The 19186-nt window shown below is 34.4% G+C and overlaps 1 protein-coding gene across 1 annotated transcript in view; it reads left to right on the top strand.

The window, feature by feature from the left end:
* LOC123552773 (adenylate kinase 9-like) overlaps positions 1-19186 on the top strand; it is a 57023-nt gene that overhangs the window by 24633 nt on the left and 13204 nt on the right. Inside the window, 12 exon segments of the mRNA XM_053540794.1 lie at positions 2582-2703; positions 3350-3406; positions 4573-4752; positions 10516-10572; positions 11492-11541; positions 12089-12266; positions 12770-12891; positions 13454-13666; positions 14325-14518; positions 15401-15503; positions 16174-16301; positions 16859-17078. Coding sequence (XP_053396769.1) covers positions 2582-2703; positions 3350-3406; positions 4573-4752; positions 10516-10572; positions 11492-11541; positions 12089-12266; positions 12770-12891; positions 13454-13666; positions 14325-14518; positions 15401-15503; positions 16174-16301; positions 16859-17078 — 1624 coding nt within the window.

Below are 19186 nucleotides of genomic sequence, written 5' to 3'. Positions count from 1 at the left end.
TGTTTGCAGTATTGATCCACGGTAGGCATGTGTTTGAAAAAAAATTGTTTTGTTTTTAGGGTTGGAAGTTGTTTGTTTTTATACATGAATGTGTTTTTGTATAATTTCTTTGTTTTTATAGTCTATACGACTTGAAAAAAAAATAGTATTTGCACCTAGCGGATGCGCGTCTGCGATCCGGCGTCTGGCCGGCGTTGCCTGGTTAAGTTTTATGTTTAGGTCAGCTTTTCTCCTAAACTATCAAAGCTATTGCTTTGAAACTTGGAATACTTGTTCACCATCATAAGCTGACCCTGTATAGCAAGAAACATAACTCCATCTTGCTTTTTGCAAGATTTATGGCCCCTTTTGTACTTAGAAAATATCAGATTTCTTGGTTAAGTTTTATGTTTAGGTCAACTTTTCTCCCAAACTGTCAAAGCTATTGCTTTGAAACTTGGAATACTTGTTCACCATCATAAGCTGACCCTGTACAGCAAGAAACATAACTCCATCTTGCTTTTTGCAAGATTTATTGCCCCTTTTGGACTTAGAAAATCAGTTTTCTTGGTTAAGTTTTATGTTTAGGTCAGCTTTTATCCTAAACTATCAAAGGTATTGCTTTAAAACTTGCAACACTTGTTCACCATCATAAGTTGACCCTGTACAGCAAGAAACATAACTCCATCCTGCTTTTTGCAAGATTTATGGCCCCTTTTGGACTTAGAAAATATCAGATTTCTTGGTTAAGTTTTATGTTTAGGTCAACTTTTTTTCATAAACTATCAAAGCTATTGCTTTGAAACTTGCAACACTTGTTCACCATCATAAGCTGACCCTGTACAGCAAGCAGCGTAACTCCATCCTGATTTTTGCAATAATTATTGCCCCTTTTGGACTTAGAAAATCATTTTCTTGGTTGAGTATTATGTTTAAGTCAACTTTTCTCATAAACTATCAAAGCTATTGCTTTAAAACTTGCAACAGTTTTTCACCATCATAAGTGGACACTGTACATCAAGAAACATAACTCTATCCTGCTTTTTGCAAGAATGATGGCCCTTTTTAGACTTAGAAAATCATGGGTAGGACAATATTTCTATTACACAAATAAAATCAGATGAGCGTCAGCACCCGCAAGGCGGTGCTCTTGTTATAGTTATATGAGCCGCACCATGAGAAAACCAACATAGTGTCTTTGCGACCAGCATGGATCCAGACCAGCCTGCGCATCCGCGCAGTCTGGTCAGGATCCATGCTATTCGCTTTCAAAGCCTATTGCAATTAGAGAAACCGTTAGCGAACAGCATGGATCCTGACCAGACTGCGCAGATGCACAGGCTGGTCTGTATCCATGCTGGTCGCAAAGCCACTATGTTGGTTTTCTCATGGCGCGGCTCAGTTATGTTTATATATAATAAATGAACAGTTGTTTGTTGGCAGATATAACAAAATGTGTTGTAAGGCTTTTGGTAGATACTGTGGTGATAAAGCTGTGTAAAAAAAAAATGCTTTATATGCAGTTGTGTTTGAAATAACATTTGAAATATGTTTGAATTATAGGATTCAAAGCGTTGCTTATTAAAAAAAGCTTGACATAAATTTGAAACTTTATATTAAAACTTAAAACCCTGAGTCAGCAGCGTTATTTCCCTGTATCTCAGTGGCAAGTGGTTGCTGACTTGAATCTTGCACCTTCACCTTGTGGGTTCAAACCTTGCAAGATTCAAAGTTTCATGAAAGGAAGTCATTCAACTGGTTCAAAAGAAGTTAAAGGCCATTCCAAGGTGTCCAGTCATATCCAGTACAACGGGTATTGTCTATGAAGCCACCTAGGATTTTTTCTCAACTGTTACATCTATCTCTGATGTTACATTTACCCTATATCAACCATTACAGCTTGAAATGGTGTCTATATTGACAGGGATGTCATTTATGCTTGCTTCTATGTCAGACTGACTCTTTTAATAAACACTTTGAAATTTTTGAAAAATTGTGTATTAAGTAGAGAAATGTTCCTGACTGAGTTTTAAAATGATGAACATGTAAGCACTTTAAAAGAACCTGAGGGTAACCATTGTAATTCTAATATGCTTGTCTCTGTTAAAACACTCTTACGCTAGAATGACGTCACGTTAACGTGCAGTGACATCAAAGTTTTTGTTGCAGTCAAGAAAGAGCGCTTCTATATTTTATCTACTGTTTTAGATTTAAGGCATATTAGAATCGAAATTATTTATAGCAAAAGAGTGTTTTAACACTATTTATACACTCGGACGGTAATACGTCGTACAAATAATTTCATCCCGGGCTGCGCCCTCGTGCAGTTATTACGCCCAACATATAACCGCCCATCATGCATAAATAGTGTTAAAGCACTCTTTTTGCTATAAATTATTTCTTAATTATAAAGAAATATCAGTTATGTCCCAAATTTTATGAAATAGTTTTTTTTTCTTTGTATTTTCCTAATGTTAATGTTATATAATTTCATCTAACAGCTTTTAAAACAAATGTAAGGACCAACCATGTGAAAGATCTCAAATATGCACATTTGTTGACGTTCATTTCCTGAAACTGTTTCACTTTGATGTATTTGTAGACGACAAGAGGAGGAGGAGCGAAAGCGAGCCGAGGAGGAGGCTAAACGGAAGGCGGAGGAAGAGAGGCGGAGAAAAGAGGAGGAGGGAGAGGGGGAAGGGGAAGGAGACGAGGAAGAAGAAGGTGAGTTTAATGCTGGGAAGTTGGTGCCGGCAATTGGGGAACACCATTGTTGTTGTTGTTTTATGTCTAATGGTTAATGGGCAGCTGTTAAATGCAGTGTAAATTTCTTAAGTGCCTAACTTCAGTTTTAGAGGACGGAACCAGTTCTTACATACCAAACTTTAACTTTTTGTGATCAAAAATACTCATTAATGAGGTAAATAGTTCAGGTAGGTTTCAACAAAGTAGCATATCTTAATTTTAATAAACACAGACAAATAAGAACAGAGAGCTATTTTTCACAATTAAAATATTGTTTTCATACCTACACTGCATTTAACACTGATAAATGTACATATATTTAGTTAGTTTGAAGAGCACAGGGGAAGAATTTATCCAAAATGAAAAATAAAGATAAAAACCCCAAGAAGTTGCATGTCTGTCAAGGAAAATATCTTCAATTTTATTTGCAAGTAAATACAAAAAACACACAGAAAGAGTATTTACTACAAAATAAAGGTTATATTTGGAAAATTTGAAATTTCAAAAAAGTTTTGAAATGATCCTTTTTAACATGGCATCTCGCCTTGTGAGAAAATATTATTTCAAAATAGTGATGAATGTCCCCCATCTGGCAAGGGTAATAACACATATTTGTACATGACAGAAGAGGCCAAGGGAGGTGATACTAGTCAGGATAAGGAGGAGCCAGAGGCTGAAGAAGGTTGGCAGAAATTTGAATGTTTTACCCAGAATGCATGGCTGCCATAATTATAATGTTCCTCTTAATTACATCACTGTTTTTGTTCTTTGATTACCGCATACAAGCATGCCCAGCATGTCACAGTTGCTGTGAATGGGTTTGTTTTATTTTTTGTTTTAATCACAATACAGGCAAAGCTTTATAGGAAAAAATGTATCTGCTTGACAATTTACTTAGGTTCATTTTATGCATAGTAGCATGGGATAAATTACAAAAAAAGCAATATTATATTGGTCTTAAATGATCTTACTTACAGTGAAATTTTGATAGGGCAAATGTGTTACTATTCAATCTGATAAAAATCATCCCCTATTAATGCTACACATAGGGAAGATCAAGTACTTTAGTCAGATCGTGTTACTATTTATACCAGTAAAATATTGTCGAAATACTTACAAAACTTAAACTATAGAAGTGTTCCTATCTGGATTCAAGAACTGTATTTTACAGCTAGATCTACTAGTTTCCCTGTAACTCAGTGTTTGGTATTTCAAAATTGAGCTGTACTGCATGTACATATATATTTAGTGAAATGTAGAAAAAAAACGGTATGGTCAGAAACACATTGAAAAGTGTAATCAGCAGAATTATTAGCAAAATAGAAAGCTTTGACTGTATGCTTTGTTTAACATACATTTTATGCATTTGTTTTGTTTGCTTTTTAACACAGTTAATTTTTGGTTTTATTAATGCATGTGCTGTACCACACTGTTACTGTAGGTTGGATATTTTTCACATGACTTTAATTCTGTGTAAAGGGTCATATTGTGCATGGATAAAGGTGTTTGATAAGAACAGTCACACGTGTGATAATGAGTGTCTTTTAAACAGAGATCTTTAGTTTTGTTTTCAAATTAAAGATTTTCAGACAGTTTATTATAGCTGTTTGAATAAAGAAAACCTGCAAATAAAGATATTTTTTATGATTTCAAAGCCAGTTGTTATAGGCAAGTTTGATTACATTTGAGATTCACCAAATTACAATAATAAAATTAAAAATAAAAAGAAAAAATTGACAAAACATCCCATTTGCAAATGATATCCAACCTGCAGTATTTCAAGTTCAGATGGTTGTGAAGCAGTTTAATGTTCAGTAATGCAAAAACAAAATGTCCCATTGAATATAGAGGGAGAGGGAGGAGGTAAGGTTGAGGAGGTACAAGAAACTCAGGAAGAACAAAAAGAGGAAGGACAGAAGGATGAAGAAGAAGAAGAAAAAGATGAGGATCAAAAGGAGGAAGGTGAGAAAGATGAAGAAGTAAAGGAGGAAGTTGAAGAAGAACAAACGGAAGAAGTAACCAAGCGAGGTACCTCCCGCCAGCTTAGCTACCTGCAGATGTATAAAGCTTTGCTAGAAACTACCACTAATTGATTGATGCTAACAAAGTTCTTACCTTGCACAAGTTACTGACACAGTGACACTGGTCACACTTGATAAGTTTTTAGCTAGACTATTCGAAGAATAGGGGAGCTATCCTACTCGCCCCGGCGTCGGCGTGAGCGTGAGCGTCACACAAATATTAAAGTTTGCGTACCACCCCAAATATTTTCAAAGTCCATTGAGATATTGCTTTCATATTTTGCATACTTATTTACCATCATGACCCCAGTCTGTAAAAAGGAGGAGGCAACTCTATCAAGCATTTTGACTGAATTATGGCCCCTTTTCGACTTAGAATAAATGTTGTTAAAGCTTGCGTACCACCCCAAATATTTTCAAAGTCCATTGAGATATTGCTTTCATATTTTGCATACTTGTTTACCATCATGACCCCAGTATGTAAAAAGGAGGAGGCAATTCTTGCAAGCATTTTGACAGAATTATGTCCCCTTTTCGACTTAGAATATGCTTATTGTAATGTTAAAGTTTTACTCATTGCTTATATTATACTATCAAGCACTGAGAATAGTCGAGCGTGCTGTCCACTGTCAGCTCTTGTTATTTTCTCTGATACAGCAAAACTCCGATCGCTCAGGGTCTTAAGGTATTAGGTCACTAATAGTAATGTTTACAAAATGGCCTTTGCTTGGAATATTCTGAAAGGTAACTGTGTTTTGCACTATTTTGCAAATTTTAAACAACTTTTACCGTGCCGTTTTAAAATTTTTTTGAATAACTTATGGTATCTCCTCAAGCTAAAGTCGAGACAAATTTCAAAGTGATAGCCACTATCCAAAACGTTTGCAGAGAACTCATTTTACCATTAATTTCAATAGACGAAACATCAAACTATTGGTAAACAATTATAAAACACAATATAAAAATGTCAATATCATTTTCTCTATGGTGCCTCAAGTAAACGGATTTAATGAGACGGAATTCATACTTCAACATTGAAAAACTAAGGTCGAATGATGTGTTTCTGTTTTGAAGTTTGCTTATACCATTTAAAAATAACCTTAGGGAAGATGTAAAACCTACCTAAATTTCTTCCACAATATATAATCTAAGAGTGAAAGCAAAATAGAGAACTTTCACCGTGCATAACTCAATATTTTTAAAGATTTGTAACTCTACCACTTCTGTTTTAGTAGAAAATTCTCTTTGAACACCAAGAAATTGCTTATAAGATTCATATTTTTCCATTTTTGAACAAAACATCAATAATAAGTCTTGAAAGAAGTAAAAACTTAGTAGTAAAAAAGGAAAATAAGTAAAAAAAATTTGGTCCCAGTAGGGCTTGAACCTACGCCCCCCTAAGAATTGCAGTAAAAGTAGATTTATGGTAGGAATTGAATACTCTTCAAAAAGGAGGTTCTCTATTAGTGATCTAATACCTTAAGGCATCGGTGCTCGAGAGAGCGGTGTTCCACTGTATTTAAAATTTCCGTATATTTATATTTTCCATTTCTCTATTTATCTGATCTATATATCTAACAGTTTTACATTTACATAGTCAAACACAAAGGAAAACCAGGTTTTACATTTTTCACAATTTAGCTGTCTTTGTAAAAACTTTCAAGTCTTTCATTAACATCATTTGCTTCTTCTTTCTTTCTTTCTTTAAGTAGAACAAATCTTTAACAGTTTCACCATTTATCTTCTGCAGGCATTTTCTATGTCGGAGTCTCCTTATTTTATAATTATAGCCTCTTCTTCTGTCATTTCTTATTATTTAAAATTATTAGTTGTAAAAGCTTCTATCTGTTCTAGAACTTTGTTTCCTGGAAGAAATGCTAAGTGTTCCAGACTACCCTGTGTTAAAAAATATTCTTGCAAAACAAATTATTTTTCATTTTATTTTATTTTCAGACTATTTTCATCTTTTCAAAGGTGTAAGATTAGTGATCTTCAAAATTGAAGGATAAATTATCTTTTTTTTTTCTGCATATTTTCTCAACATTTCTGTTCATTAGTTTAAACTGTCTAGTATTTTGCTTTTAAAGAAGAATATTTCAGATCCCTCTTTTTCTCTCTTTAAAGTCAGTTTAAGTAGTTTTCTGTGAGGCTAGTGTTTAATAATGAAGGTTATTTTCATTATAATATATATGTTTTCCTATATTATTCTTTTTAAGCAGTTACGAAGAAATTTTCAGATTTAAATGAACTGTAATGTCTGAGGTTTTGTGATGAAATAAGTTCTCACTTTAATTGATCTGTGGTATTAAAAATATGTTGAAAAGTACAAAAACTGAAAAGCAGTAATACATAATTGAGCCGCGCCATGAGAAAACCAACATAGTGGGTTTGCGACCAGCATGGATCCAGACCAGCCTGCGCATCCATGCAGTCTGGTCAGGATCCATGCTGTTCGCTTTCAAAGCCTATTGCAATTAGAGAAACTGTTAGCAAACAGCATGGATCCTGACCAGACTGCGCAGATGCGCAGGCTGGTCTGGATCCATGCTGGTTGCAAAGCCACTATGTTGGTTTTCTCATGGCACGGCTCATATATATCAGGTCATTGTGAATTGCTTTATGTTGGTGTTGATCATATAAAATATGTTTTAGAAAGTCATAAAAAAAACTTAATGTTTTGCTTCCTTAGCCTATTATAGTATTTGATAAGGATTTAGCCTTAATAAATGCTGAAATGAATGAAGTTTTTTCCAGAGGTTTTCCAATTTTTACATAAAAACCTCTCATTGAACTATTTATAAATTGTTCAAAACTTTCAGACTAAGTGTTACTTCAGTATGCTTTATTCCAGTTATATTTAGCCCTTACATAGAATTTGATTGGTTTTAACCACAGCTTAATTTTAGAGCTTCAAATAATTCTATATTCTGTTAAAATGTAATGCACCATGTAATGTTATGCATTTGCTTAGTAATACATTATAATAGATGTGTTCTTCTCTTGCTAGACCGTGCTGTCAAAAATGTGTTTTCATTTTTTTAGAAGATGATGATGCAACGGAAACTGACTTAACAAAAACAGAAATTACAACTGAAGCAGGTAAGTGCATGATCATATACTGGATAAATTCCATTTGTACTTGATATGGTCAATGTCACACTGCATATATACCGTATAAGAGAAAGGTCACAAATGCATATATATCTGATAAGGTCACAATCACTTTTTAGCTCACATGTCACAAAGTGACAAGGTGAGCTTTTGTGATCACGCAGCGTCCATCGTCCGTCCGTCCGTGCGTGCGTGCGTCCGTAAACTTTTGCTTGTGACCACTCTAGAGGTCACATTTTTCATGGGATCTTTATGAAAGTTGGTCAGAAGGTTTATCTTGATGATATCTAGGTCAAGTTCGAAACTGGGTCACTTGCGGTCCAAAACTAGGTCAGTAGGTCTAAAAATAGAAAAACCTTGTGACCTCTCTAGAGGCCATACTTTTCAATGGGTCTTCATGAAAGTTAGTCAGAATGTTTACCTTGATGATATCTAGGTCAAGTTCAAAACTGGGTCACATGCCTTCAAAAACTAGGTCAGTAGGTCAAATAATAAAAAAAAAACTTGTGACCTCTCTAGAGGCCATATTTTTCATGGGATCTTTATGAAAGTTGGTCTGAATGTTCATCTTGATGATATCTAGGTCAAGTTCAAAACTGGGTCAACTGCAGTCAAAAACTAGGTCAGTAGGCCTAAAAATAGAAAAACCTTGTGACCTCTCTAGAGGCCATACTTTTCTTGGAACTTCATGAAAATTGGTTAGAATGTTCATCTTGATGATATTTAGGTCATATTTGAAACTGGGTTACGTGCCTTCAATAACTAGGTCAGTAGGTCAAATGATAAAAAAACCTTGTGACATCTCTAGAGGCCATATTTTTCATGGGATCTGTATGAAAGTTGGTTTAAATGTTCATCTTGATGATATCTAGGTCAAGTTTGAAACTGGGTCAACTGCGGTCAAAAACTAGGTCAGTAGGTCTAAAAATAGAAAAACCTTTTGACCTCTCTAGAGGCCATATTTTTTTAATGGATCTTAATAAAATTGGTCTGAATGTTTACCTTAATAATATCTAGGTTTGAAACTGGGTCACGTGCGGTCAAAAACTAGGTCAGTAGGAATAAAAATAGAAAAACCTTGTGGCCTCCCTAGAGGCCATATTTTTCCTGAGATCTTCATGAAAATTGGTGAGAATGTTCACCTTGATGATATCTAGCTCAGATTCAAAACTGGGTCACGTGCCTTCAAAAACTAGGTCATTAGGTCAAATAATAGAAAAAGCTTGTGACCTCTCTAGAGGCCATATTTTTCAATGGATCTTCATGAAAATTGGTCAGAATTTTTATCTTGATGATATCTAGGTCAAGTTCAAAACTGGGTCACATGAGCTCAAAAACTAGGTCACTATGTCAAATAATAGAAAAAATGAAGTCATACTCAGTTAAAAACTGGGTCAAGTGGGGACAGATGAGCGATTCAGGACCATCATGGTCCTCTTGTCATAGTTTATTTGTTTATTCAAGTTTCATCTGTGTACATCACATAAAAATACGCAGGTATGTACATTTAAAATGTTTACCGAATATATGCATACTACCACTCAAATATAGAAATACAAAAGACTATATTAGCATAACATTACTACACATGCAGACATGTGACTAACACATGTGATTTGTACTAAAATAAAGGTTGAAAATTTAGATTTCATCTTTGATATTCCTGTTATTTGAATATTTTGTCTGATCATATAGGTTATTCAAATCTCGAATCCCTTTATGGTAAGGTCAGTGTCACTGAGCATATGTTACTGATGAAGTATATATCACAGTTACAATGAACTGATAAGATTAATGTCACATATCTATTAAGCAGTTGAAAAACTAGCATAAAAAACGAAATGTACACTGAAGCAGATGTTTGTGATGAAATAAGTTCTCACTTTAATTGATCTGTGGTATTAAAAATATGTTGAAAAGTACAAAAACTGAAAAGCAGTAATACATATATATGAGCCGCGCCATGAGAAAACCAACATAATGGCTTTGCGACCAGCATGGTTTTAGACCAGCCTGCGCATCTGCGCAGTCTGGTCAGGATCCATGCTGTTCGCTTTCAAAGCCTATTACTATTAGAGAAACTGTTTGCGAACAGCATGGATCCTGACCAGACTGCGCGGATGCGCAGGCTGGTCTGGATCCATGCTGGTCGCAAAGCCACTGTGTTGGTTTTCCCTTGGCACAGCTCATATATATCAGGTCATTGTGAATTGCTTTATGTTGGTGTTGATCATATAAAATATGTATAAGAAAGTCATAAAAAAACTTAATGTTTTGCTTCCTTAGCCTATTATAGTATTTGATAAGGATTCTAAGCCTTAATAAATGCTGAAATGAATGAAGTTTTTTTCAGAGGTTTTCCAATTTTTACAACTTTTATTTATTTATTTAAAAACCTCTCATTGAACTATTTATAAATTGTTCAAAACTTTCAGACTAAGTGTTACTTCAACATGCTTTATTCCAGTTATATATAGCCCTTACATAGAATTTAATTGGTTTTAACCTTAGCTTAATTTTAGAGCTTCAAATAATTCTATATTCTGTTAAAATGTAACGCACCATGTAATGTTACACATTTGCTTAGTAATACATTATAATAGATGTGTTCTTCTCTTGCTAGACCGTGCTGTCAAAAATGTGTTTTCTTTTTTTTTAGAAGATGATGATGCAACAGAAACTGACTTAACAAAAACAGAAATTACAACTGAAGCAGGTAAGTGGCCATAGCATGATTGTGTCTGAATATAATTCATGTCACATTCAAGTGTTTATAACATCAATGACAATGCATGTGCACTTGATAAGGTCAATGTCACTTATGCATTTGTACCTGATAAGGTGAATATCACACTATGTATGTCTTTGATAAGGTCAATGTCACACTGCATTAGTACTTTCTTAGGTCATTGTCACACTGCATTTATATGCATTCCATTACAATTCAGTATCACTCTAAATAATTTATACACTTTATAAGGTCAATGTTACAGTTCAAGAGGCCCAAATAAGGTACTGTGAAATCATTAATATTCATGGGGGACTAATTTTCATGGATTTCGTGGTTTAGTCAATCCACGAAATGTTAATACTTAACGAACAAGTAAAATCCCTTTATTCATTTTTATATTCAAAATTGAAATCCTTGAATTCATCTATCCGGCCGTTTTGCCAAAACCTACAAATTCATGCCCACGAAATTAAATGATTTTACAGTATATTACAATAAATGCACTTGACCTTCCATTTTAACGAGGACATGCTCTTATGATGTACTTCCCGGTGATGAATTATTGAATACATTCAATTTGGTGAATGCATAACAATTTTTGATTTGAATTTTTGTACTGACAAATTGTAAATAAAACACATAATCATAGACCAAAAAGCTTCATAAAAATGGCCAAGGTTATTTCTGTAAAAGTGCTGTAAGAGTACATCAATAATTAATAGATATGTAAACAGGCTAAGTTATGTTACATAATCTCTTTAATTAACTGATATTGAAAAATAATTTGCAATGATTACAGTAAATGGGAAGTTTAGGGGAAAAAATGAGACTGCTTTTAGCCTGGAAACAGTCCAGCAAAGAGCTTGTACTAAACAGTATATATTTATGCGGTTATATTTTGTAGGTGAGGGCTCAGAAGAAAATCGAGTTGAATTCAAAGAGGAAGAAGAAGAGGTAGGATTTATTCTCATACCATCTTTAATAGTAAATTAAACTTCAAGAGTTTTCTTAACCACTGAATGGGTGATCAGATTGGCCTCATTGACTTTAATTGACATAGATACATCTTCTCATATAAGTTTTTTATAAAAAAAATTCCAGAGGACACACTGCTATATTTCATTTAGACACAGTTATCAATGTTTGAATGAAATTATGCAATAAAAACATCACTCATTGTAGTATGAATAGCTCAAGCACTCAGTTCTCATTTGAGCAATTCCTCTGGTACGGGCTGTCTACCTTATAGAACAGATGTCTAGTTCACTCGAAATACCTTGCTTTAGCATATTGCTCATTCCCTTGTAACCTCTAATGATTGATCTTTATTGTACATATTTCCTTAAGAAATGTTTATCTTGCAATTGAGAAAAAGGTATTTATGCATATCTACCAATAAATTTTAGCATTTTAACCCAAATTCTGTATGGAAATTAAAGTCTTGATTGCCACAGGAGGACAAGAAAATTCCAAGTCTTACCATACATGTATTTGAATTTAGAAAATTCCTGATGGTCCAGAAATGGATGAATATAAAGAGAGACGCAAAGCTTTTGACCAAGACTTTCCAAATATTCTGGCAACAATTAGCGGTGGATCAAATATCGATATTGTACAGCTAGAAATAGAATCTGCGAAGGTTGAAGAACTTCTCGATGAGGCAGTCTCCAATGTTGAACGTGAGTAGTTTAACATGCATTTAGTAAGATTTTTGACCAAAGGACTTTCTAGTAGTTTTTGATATCGTTATAGCTTACAGAAAATAAGAATTAAACATTCCCATATATGTTTGTAATATGGTTAATAAAGTTACTGTTATGTATGCAGAATTTTGTTTGTCGTCGGTTTTAATTTCAGTAGATAAGGATTGGGACTGACAATATAGAGGTAGTGATTTCAGTTGTTGTTGTCCTTTGGATTGCCTGTAGATGCTTTGAGTTAAATCTCAGAATGAGGCAAAAGTTTTAACCAGTATGTTAAAGTATTACATATTTTCAGTTGTTTAAAAAAAAGGTGAAGAAGAGAACATAATAAATCATTTGGAGGAGTCTTTTGAACATGTTTATGGGTGACTTTTGAACATGTTTACGGGTCATAATATTTCCTGTCGAATAACAGTAAAAGCCTACCACAACACAAAAGCAATTTTTTATATTGTGAAGTTTTATAATTTTGTTATTAGGGCCATACAAGTACCAGGGCTGGGAGTATCAGGGTATGGATGTAGATGAGGAAGAAGAAGATCTGGAAGCAGATGCTGCTGCTGCACAGGACGAGGAGGAGGAACAAGAGGCAGAAGGGGAGGTAATCATAGATTTGTATATAAACAAGGCCTTGGCATATTGGATAAAGTTATTGCCACTTATTGGGGAGTCATATGCTGTTGTAATTTGGATGTTGACAAGGAGAGTAAAATTATGCTGTTGCCTCAAATGAGAATGTGGAACAGAAGACATTAGATGTGGACAAGATAGGAAAAATGTCTGAAAATTCATCAGGCTGCTGTTTTCTTCATTTTATCACAGGTTTAGAAATATGTGGCTTGAACTGAATTTTTAGGCGAGATCAGAGAATGATACAAAAATGGGCAGATATGCTATTTCAGAGTACTTCTGAGGAGTTATATACAGTAATTAAGTACATGTATGATTTACCATTGCTAAATTTAAAACATTTACTTGACAGCACAAGCAAGTTTGGCGTAAGCAGCATTCAGAGAACTAGTTGATAAATATGAATGTTGAGCTGTATTTCCTTTAATTGCATTTAAGTAAACTTGTTTCAGGATTTCAATATGCTTAATAAAGTAACAGACACTTTTGTGAAATAAAAAACAGATTCTAATCCAACTGATTTTAATTAACAGGAAGAAGATCCAAACCGCAGCAAGAAGAAACCTCTTGGTGATACAAACCACTACTGTCCAGTGGCCTTGAAGGAGAATGATGTTCTGTTCCCTGGAAATCCTGAAATTGCTTCCAAGTACCGAGAGAAAGTTTATTACTTCTCTACATCAGAAGCAAGGGAGAAGTTCTTGGCTTCACCAGAAGAATTTGTACCGAAATCTAGCCCACCAAAGGTGAGTTTCTCAAATTTTTGGATAAAAATAGCTTTTTTGTTAGTCATATTTAATTTTTAAAGTTGATTGTGGAAAGTTGGTGGTTATACATTGATGCCTGTTGATACCTGAAAGCACATTTTTCATTGTAATAGCTGGAATAACTTATGACCTGAACTGTATTAGTGTGATTTAAAATGAAGACAAATAATGTAAATAACCGATACAGGTTACCGATTCCTACACAGTTCTTAGTTCTACTCACATCCCTGCCTATAGTTGAAATAATGTCTGCATGGGCCTCTAGAGTTTTCATTCTGCAGTAAAACAGGGCAGTCACCACATTACCTTAGTTGTTGATCTGAATGTAACCAAACAGCATCAAAAATATTCTCTTGTAGTTTCCAGTTATTTGATGTCTTGAAAAAATTGAAAATCTTGTGCGTCAAACTTCATTATTATTGTGAATCTTTGTTTAACACTTCCAGAGTTGATAACAAATATTATTTGCAGAAAGTAATTTTTGATGGGGCCATGAATCATATTTTTCTCTGTGTAACATGTACGGAAATCACCTAAATGGGCAATCTTTTATTATGTTGTTTGCTGCGTCACGTTTTACTGTTAATATTTAATTGAAAGTATGTACAGATTATTGTTTGAATTTACTGATTTACAGACACCACCAATCAGAGTATTGATTCTTGGACCTCGGGGTGCAGGTAAGACGTTACATGGTCGTCACCTCGCCAAGAAGCTCGGTCTGTTCCACATCTCATTCAAGGACCGCTTACAGGAACTGATCATGCATAAAACAAAGAAAAAGATTGGACCAGAATATGAGGAGGACAATGAAGAGGAACCTCCAGAGGAGTAAGTCACCACTTAAACTTCTTAACTCTTACCCAGCTAAATTTCTTTAATGAACTTGTCTGTCTTCCAATTTGGACAGTACCAACAACTGTTAAAAGGGGTGCTTACCAAAAAAATACTGGCTGAATAGAGAACAGTGCAGGTCATGATCAGACTGCAGGGATGTGCAGGCTGATCATGATCTACACTGGTCGCAAGGGCAGAATCAGTCGTGTCCTGCATGGTAAGGGTTAACAGCTTGGAGTCTATCAAAGAATTCTTGTGATATTAAAACAAAATTCTGTTTATTCTTGTAAAATGATTATTATGTGGTTTTAACTGGCCAATGTAGTTACATCATATGAGAAGTTACGCTACATACTAAAGGTTGTAAAGAAAATTTGTTTCACACATTCTTTTGCCATGACAATACGGTATGCATGACATAGGTTCCATAAATCTTGTTGTCAATATGATGACATTATCTCCTTTTTTGTACTTCTAAGTTTCTTCTGTATTTGATTGTCAGTGACTTAACTTTCTAGTAATTACACATCATATGTAAGTTATACCTTACATGTCTTTGCCATCATAATTTCTAAAGTGTAAACTAAGTTACATAACTCTTGATGTCATTTTCATGAAATAATCTCCCTTCCTTTATTTGGACATTTTTTTCTATAGTCTTTCTTAGGTACATTTTGTTATTGTCTGCTATAAAGTGGAAAGGGCAATATAGAAATGGTGTTTGTACATCTGTTTGTCTGTCAATTTATCTTCCAGCTGCACACCCCACCTACCCAAAAGGCAGTCTTTACTTTTAGTTTCTTGTCTCTCTTGATGTTGTCTCTTAGAATTCTAAAAATACTCAGGTTATTTTTAACCAGCTGTTACTATTTATAGAGAAGATGAGGATGAGGAAGCAGCTGTAACAGATCCTGAGGGCAAACCAGTCAAAGAAGATACTTCCAAAGTGTCAGACCAGTCTGAAAGTAAAGAAAACCAGGTGTGTAAACAATTCAAGGAAAGAATATACCACTCTAAAAGATCAAAGAAATCAGATCAATCAGTCAAACAGGAAACAATATACATGTATTTATATTTATCCAATACATACATGTATGAAAGAAGCATTATTCAAAACTAAATATTCTGGTCAAAATACATGCATCAGGTGCAGATCCAAAAAAGGGAGGAAGTGTAGTTTTAACATGTTCTTCAGAATCTGGTGAACATACATTTCTGATAGCCTAAAATAGAGACGGCTGTCATGTTAGTCAAATGTTTTCAGCAGACGTCACTTGTAAAACTTTATTTCAGTAATGATTATTATTGATCAAGCAATTCAACCAAATTTAAACTCAGTTCAGTCAAGTTCTTCCTTTTGGAAATTTACAAATTCTGCTGACAACATTTTGTGAAAAATTCATGTTCAAACTATATATGTTCAGATAATGTAAGTCAGATTGCTCCATTGAGGTGTACATGCCAAACTTTTCTGAGCGGATATGCTTGAGGACCCCCACCCACCTAGAAACTGTGCACATTCAACCCCAGTATATGCACATTCAGAAAATATGCCAATCTAAAATAATAATTTTCAGTCCAGTGTTACAGCTTTAAATTGATTTTGAAATATTTGACATATCTCTACAGTCATCATGTATATGTTCCAGGAAGAAGATGAGATAGAGTACACAGAGGAAGAGGAATCTATAAAGAACAATCTGGAAAATGATGAACCTCTTTCCAATGAAGTACTTGACAGTATACTTCCTAACTGGTGGCATAAAGAACCATTTAAGTAAGTTTATTTATGGTAATTTTAAGGCTGGTCTGGTAAGCTCAGTAGGAAGAGCATATCAGACAACCAAGTGAACCAAGGTAACTGTTGCAAATTGATTGTCTGAGTGGACGAGCAGATGGACTTGTCAGTGAGCCTTATCCCCTGCACAGTATCTTTGTCCCAAAGTAATTCATTTGCATAGATACGTCTTTCCTATGAATGAAAGTTGCATCTTGTTGACAGAATAAGCTATAGGTGCTAGTCTTGTACTGACATAAATGCCAGAAACTGTACTACTTCAACTGGCTACACTTACGCAATGGAATCTTTATCAAAGAATGAACTTTTCTTACAAAATGTACTTCATTTCTGATTGTGTTTACTGAAAGTTATATTGCTGTTTGTTCAGACTTTCAGATGTTACTTCTGGGAGATAGAAATTTGTTGTTGGCATGAACCACAAAGCAGCATGCATTTTCACTTGCATGATATAATTTGCAGTAATTTAAATTTGTTTCAAAATAATTTGTGTTGCATAAATTTACCACAACCGAAATTTTGTGTCCACTGTCCAGATCAACAGGTTTCATCCTGGAAGGATTTCCACGTACCCCAGAGGAGACTCGGTACCTTGCTGAAGCAGGTTTGTTCCCAGATGCTGGTGTAATACTCACAGTAGAAGATACAGATGTCATTGCCCGTCTGCTGCCCCCACGTCTAGACAAATGGAAAGTAAAGAGAGATAAAAGATTGGAACGAAAGCGTAAAAAGAAGGAAAAGGCACAGAAGAAAAGGGTAGGTATAGGTTTTACTGATATAGAACTGTACAAATCTGGTTGATCATGAAAATATTTTGAAGGCTTATTATTAAAAATCTAAAACTTGACGATAAACTTAAAGAAAGGTGAGGAAGGGTTTGGAAGAAAGTTTGTAATGGCTATATTGGATCGCACTACTTTAAAGAGGTTGAATTTTTTATTATAAATCAAATAATAATTTTTCGTTATGAAATTCAAAATACAAGTCTTCTGCCAGTTTGAAATTGCTATAAAAGAGAGATAGATATAATGGATTGCTGTTAAAAGGAGATAATTATCAAATCATTGCACACAGTGAAAAAATCCTGTTGGGTTTTGTTTTGCTTCTGGAGTAATTATATTTATTAATTTCAAATGAAGCGATCTTTTATATATTATTTGTACCACTATGTGAAAAAAAATTTTGATTGAAATATATTTTACAACATGAAAACAGGAAGAATATATGGAAAAGTACAATGTTCCTTTGGTAATATCATAGCATAAACGAGATGTAAACAAAATGTATAAGTCAAATAATTATATTGCTATGTTCATTTACTATATCATGTACTTATATACAGTAAAACACTGAATGCTCAAAGTTGCAAGGAGATCAGTAGAAATGCTGAAGTTATCAAAGGTTGGGAGTGATCAGAATGTAGCAAATATGAAGAAAATAGCAGTAGACTACTAGTCTATACACAAACTGCTCAGCCCTAGAGGTCCTTTGTTGCCTAATGGTTAAGGTCGCAGATTTCAAATCAATTGCCTGTCTAAGCTGTGGATTTGAAACCTCACATATGGTGTAAAGTTCATCATATGAGAAAGCTATCTAGCTAACTTATGAAAGGTCAGTGGTTCTACCCAGATGCCCACCAATGCCTAAAATAACGCACAAAGGACTTAAATATGGGTCTTCCTCCACCATTAGAAGCTGGAAAGTAGCCATATGTTTTATGATTGTGTCAGCATGGCTGTAACACACACAAAGAAAAAAGCAAATCAGATCAGCCCTGCATGGTGCTCAAGTCAACGATGCTTAGGCGAGCTATGTTTTACTGTATTACTAATACAATTTACTAAATGAACCGCACCATGAGAAAACCAACATAGTGCATTTGCGACCAGCATGGATCCAGACCAGCCTTCGCATCTGCGCAGTCTGGTCTGGATCCATGCTGTTCGCTAACGGTTTCTCTAACTGTAATAGGCTTTGAAAGCAAACAGCATGGATCCTGACCAGACTAGATGTGGATGCGCAGGCTGGTCTGGATCCATGCTGGTCGCAGATGCACTATGTTGGTTTTCTCATGGTGCGGCTCAAATAATATCATATACTTTTGTCAAAACCTCTTACTATATTGACTATATCTGAAGAAAACAAGTATTGATTTATGTCAGCTTGTGATGTTAATCATGTCTTCTTATCTAACTCTTTTTGTTTTACAATAAAAAAGTTCTTTTTCTTTCTGTTTGCATTAATCAATTGTTATGTTGCATTTTCTGGCCATAAATACTGTTGCTTACCAACTGTTAAAGACAGTATAAATCTTTAAAAGTAAAATATATATATATAATACATGTATTATTATCATTCTAAAACATTTTAAATATTTCATGTATAAAACAAATATGATATTCTTGTACTAAAGCCTTTTATGTGATATTGGTTAATGCATTGGAAAACAAATGTCATTGAAAAATTAAATATAGAACATAATAGTAATAAACATGAAAGTTATATTGTGACATTTTGATCTTGGCTAAAAATAGATCTGTACAAGTGTCACATTATATTAAAGGCAATGCATATACATTCTGTAAGGATTTTCTGGCTAAAAATAGATCTGTACAAGTGTCACATTATATAAAACATTATATTAAAGGCAATGCATATACATTCTGTAAGGATTTTCTGGAGTAGCTTAAGATACTTCAGCGCACCCGGTTTATATGCTGAATTTGGACGGGAGTTTCTGGAGCAGTTATATTCAAGCACAAATAGTTTGAAGTTATGGCTATGCCTTATGTTCTCATTACTACAAGATGCAAACATGATGCTGTATTACTGAAGCAGTCAGATAGGTGAGAACTTGAGGCCAT

The sequence above is a fragment of the Mercenaria mercenaria genome, chromosome 4 (genome assembly GCF_021730395.1).
Source record: "Mercenaria mercenaria strain notata chromosome 4, MADL_Memer_1, whole genome shotgun sequence".
Taxonomy (NCBI): Eukaryota; Metazoa; Mollusca; class Bivalvia; order Venerida; family Veneridae; genus Mercenaria; species Mercenaria mercenaria.
Note: the sequence above shows the minus strand (reverse complement) of the source record. Positions and strands in the feature narration are given on the sequence as shown.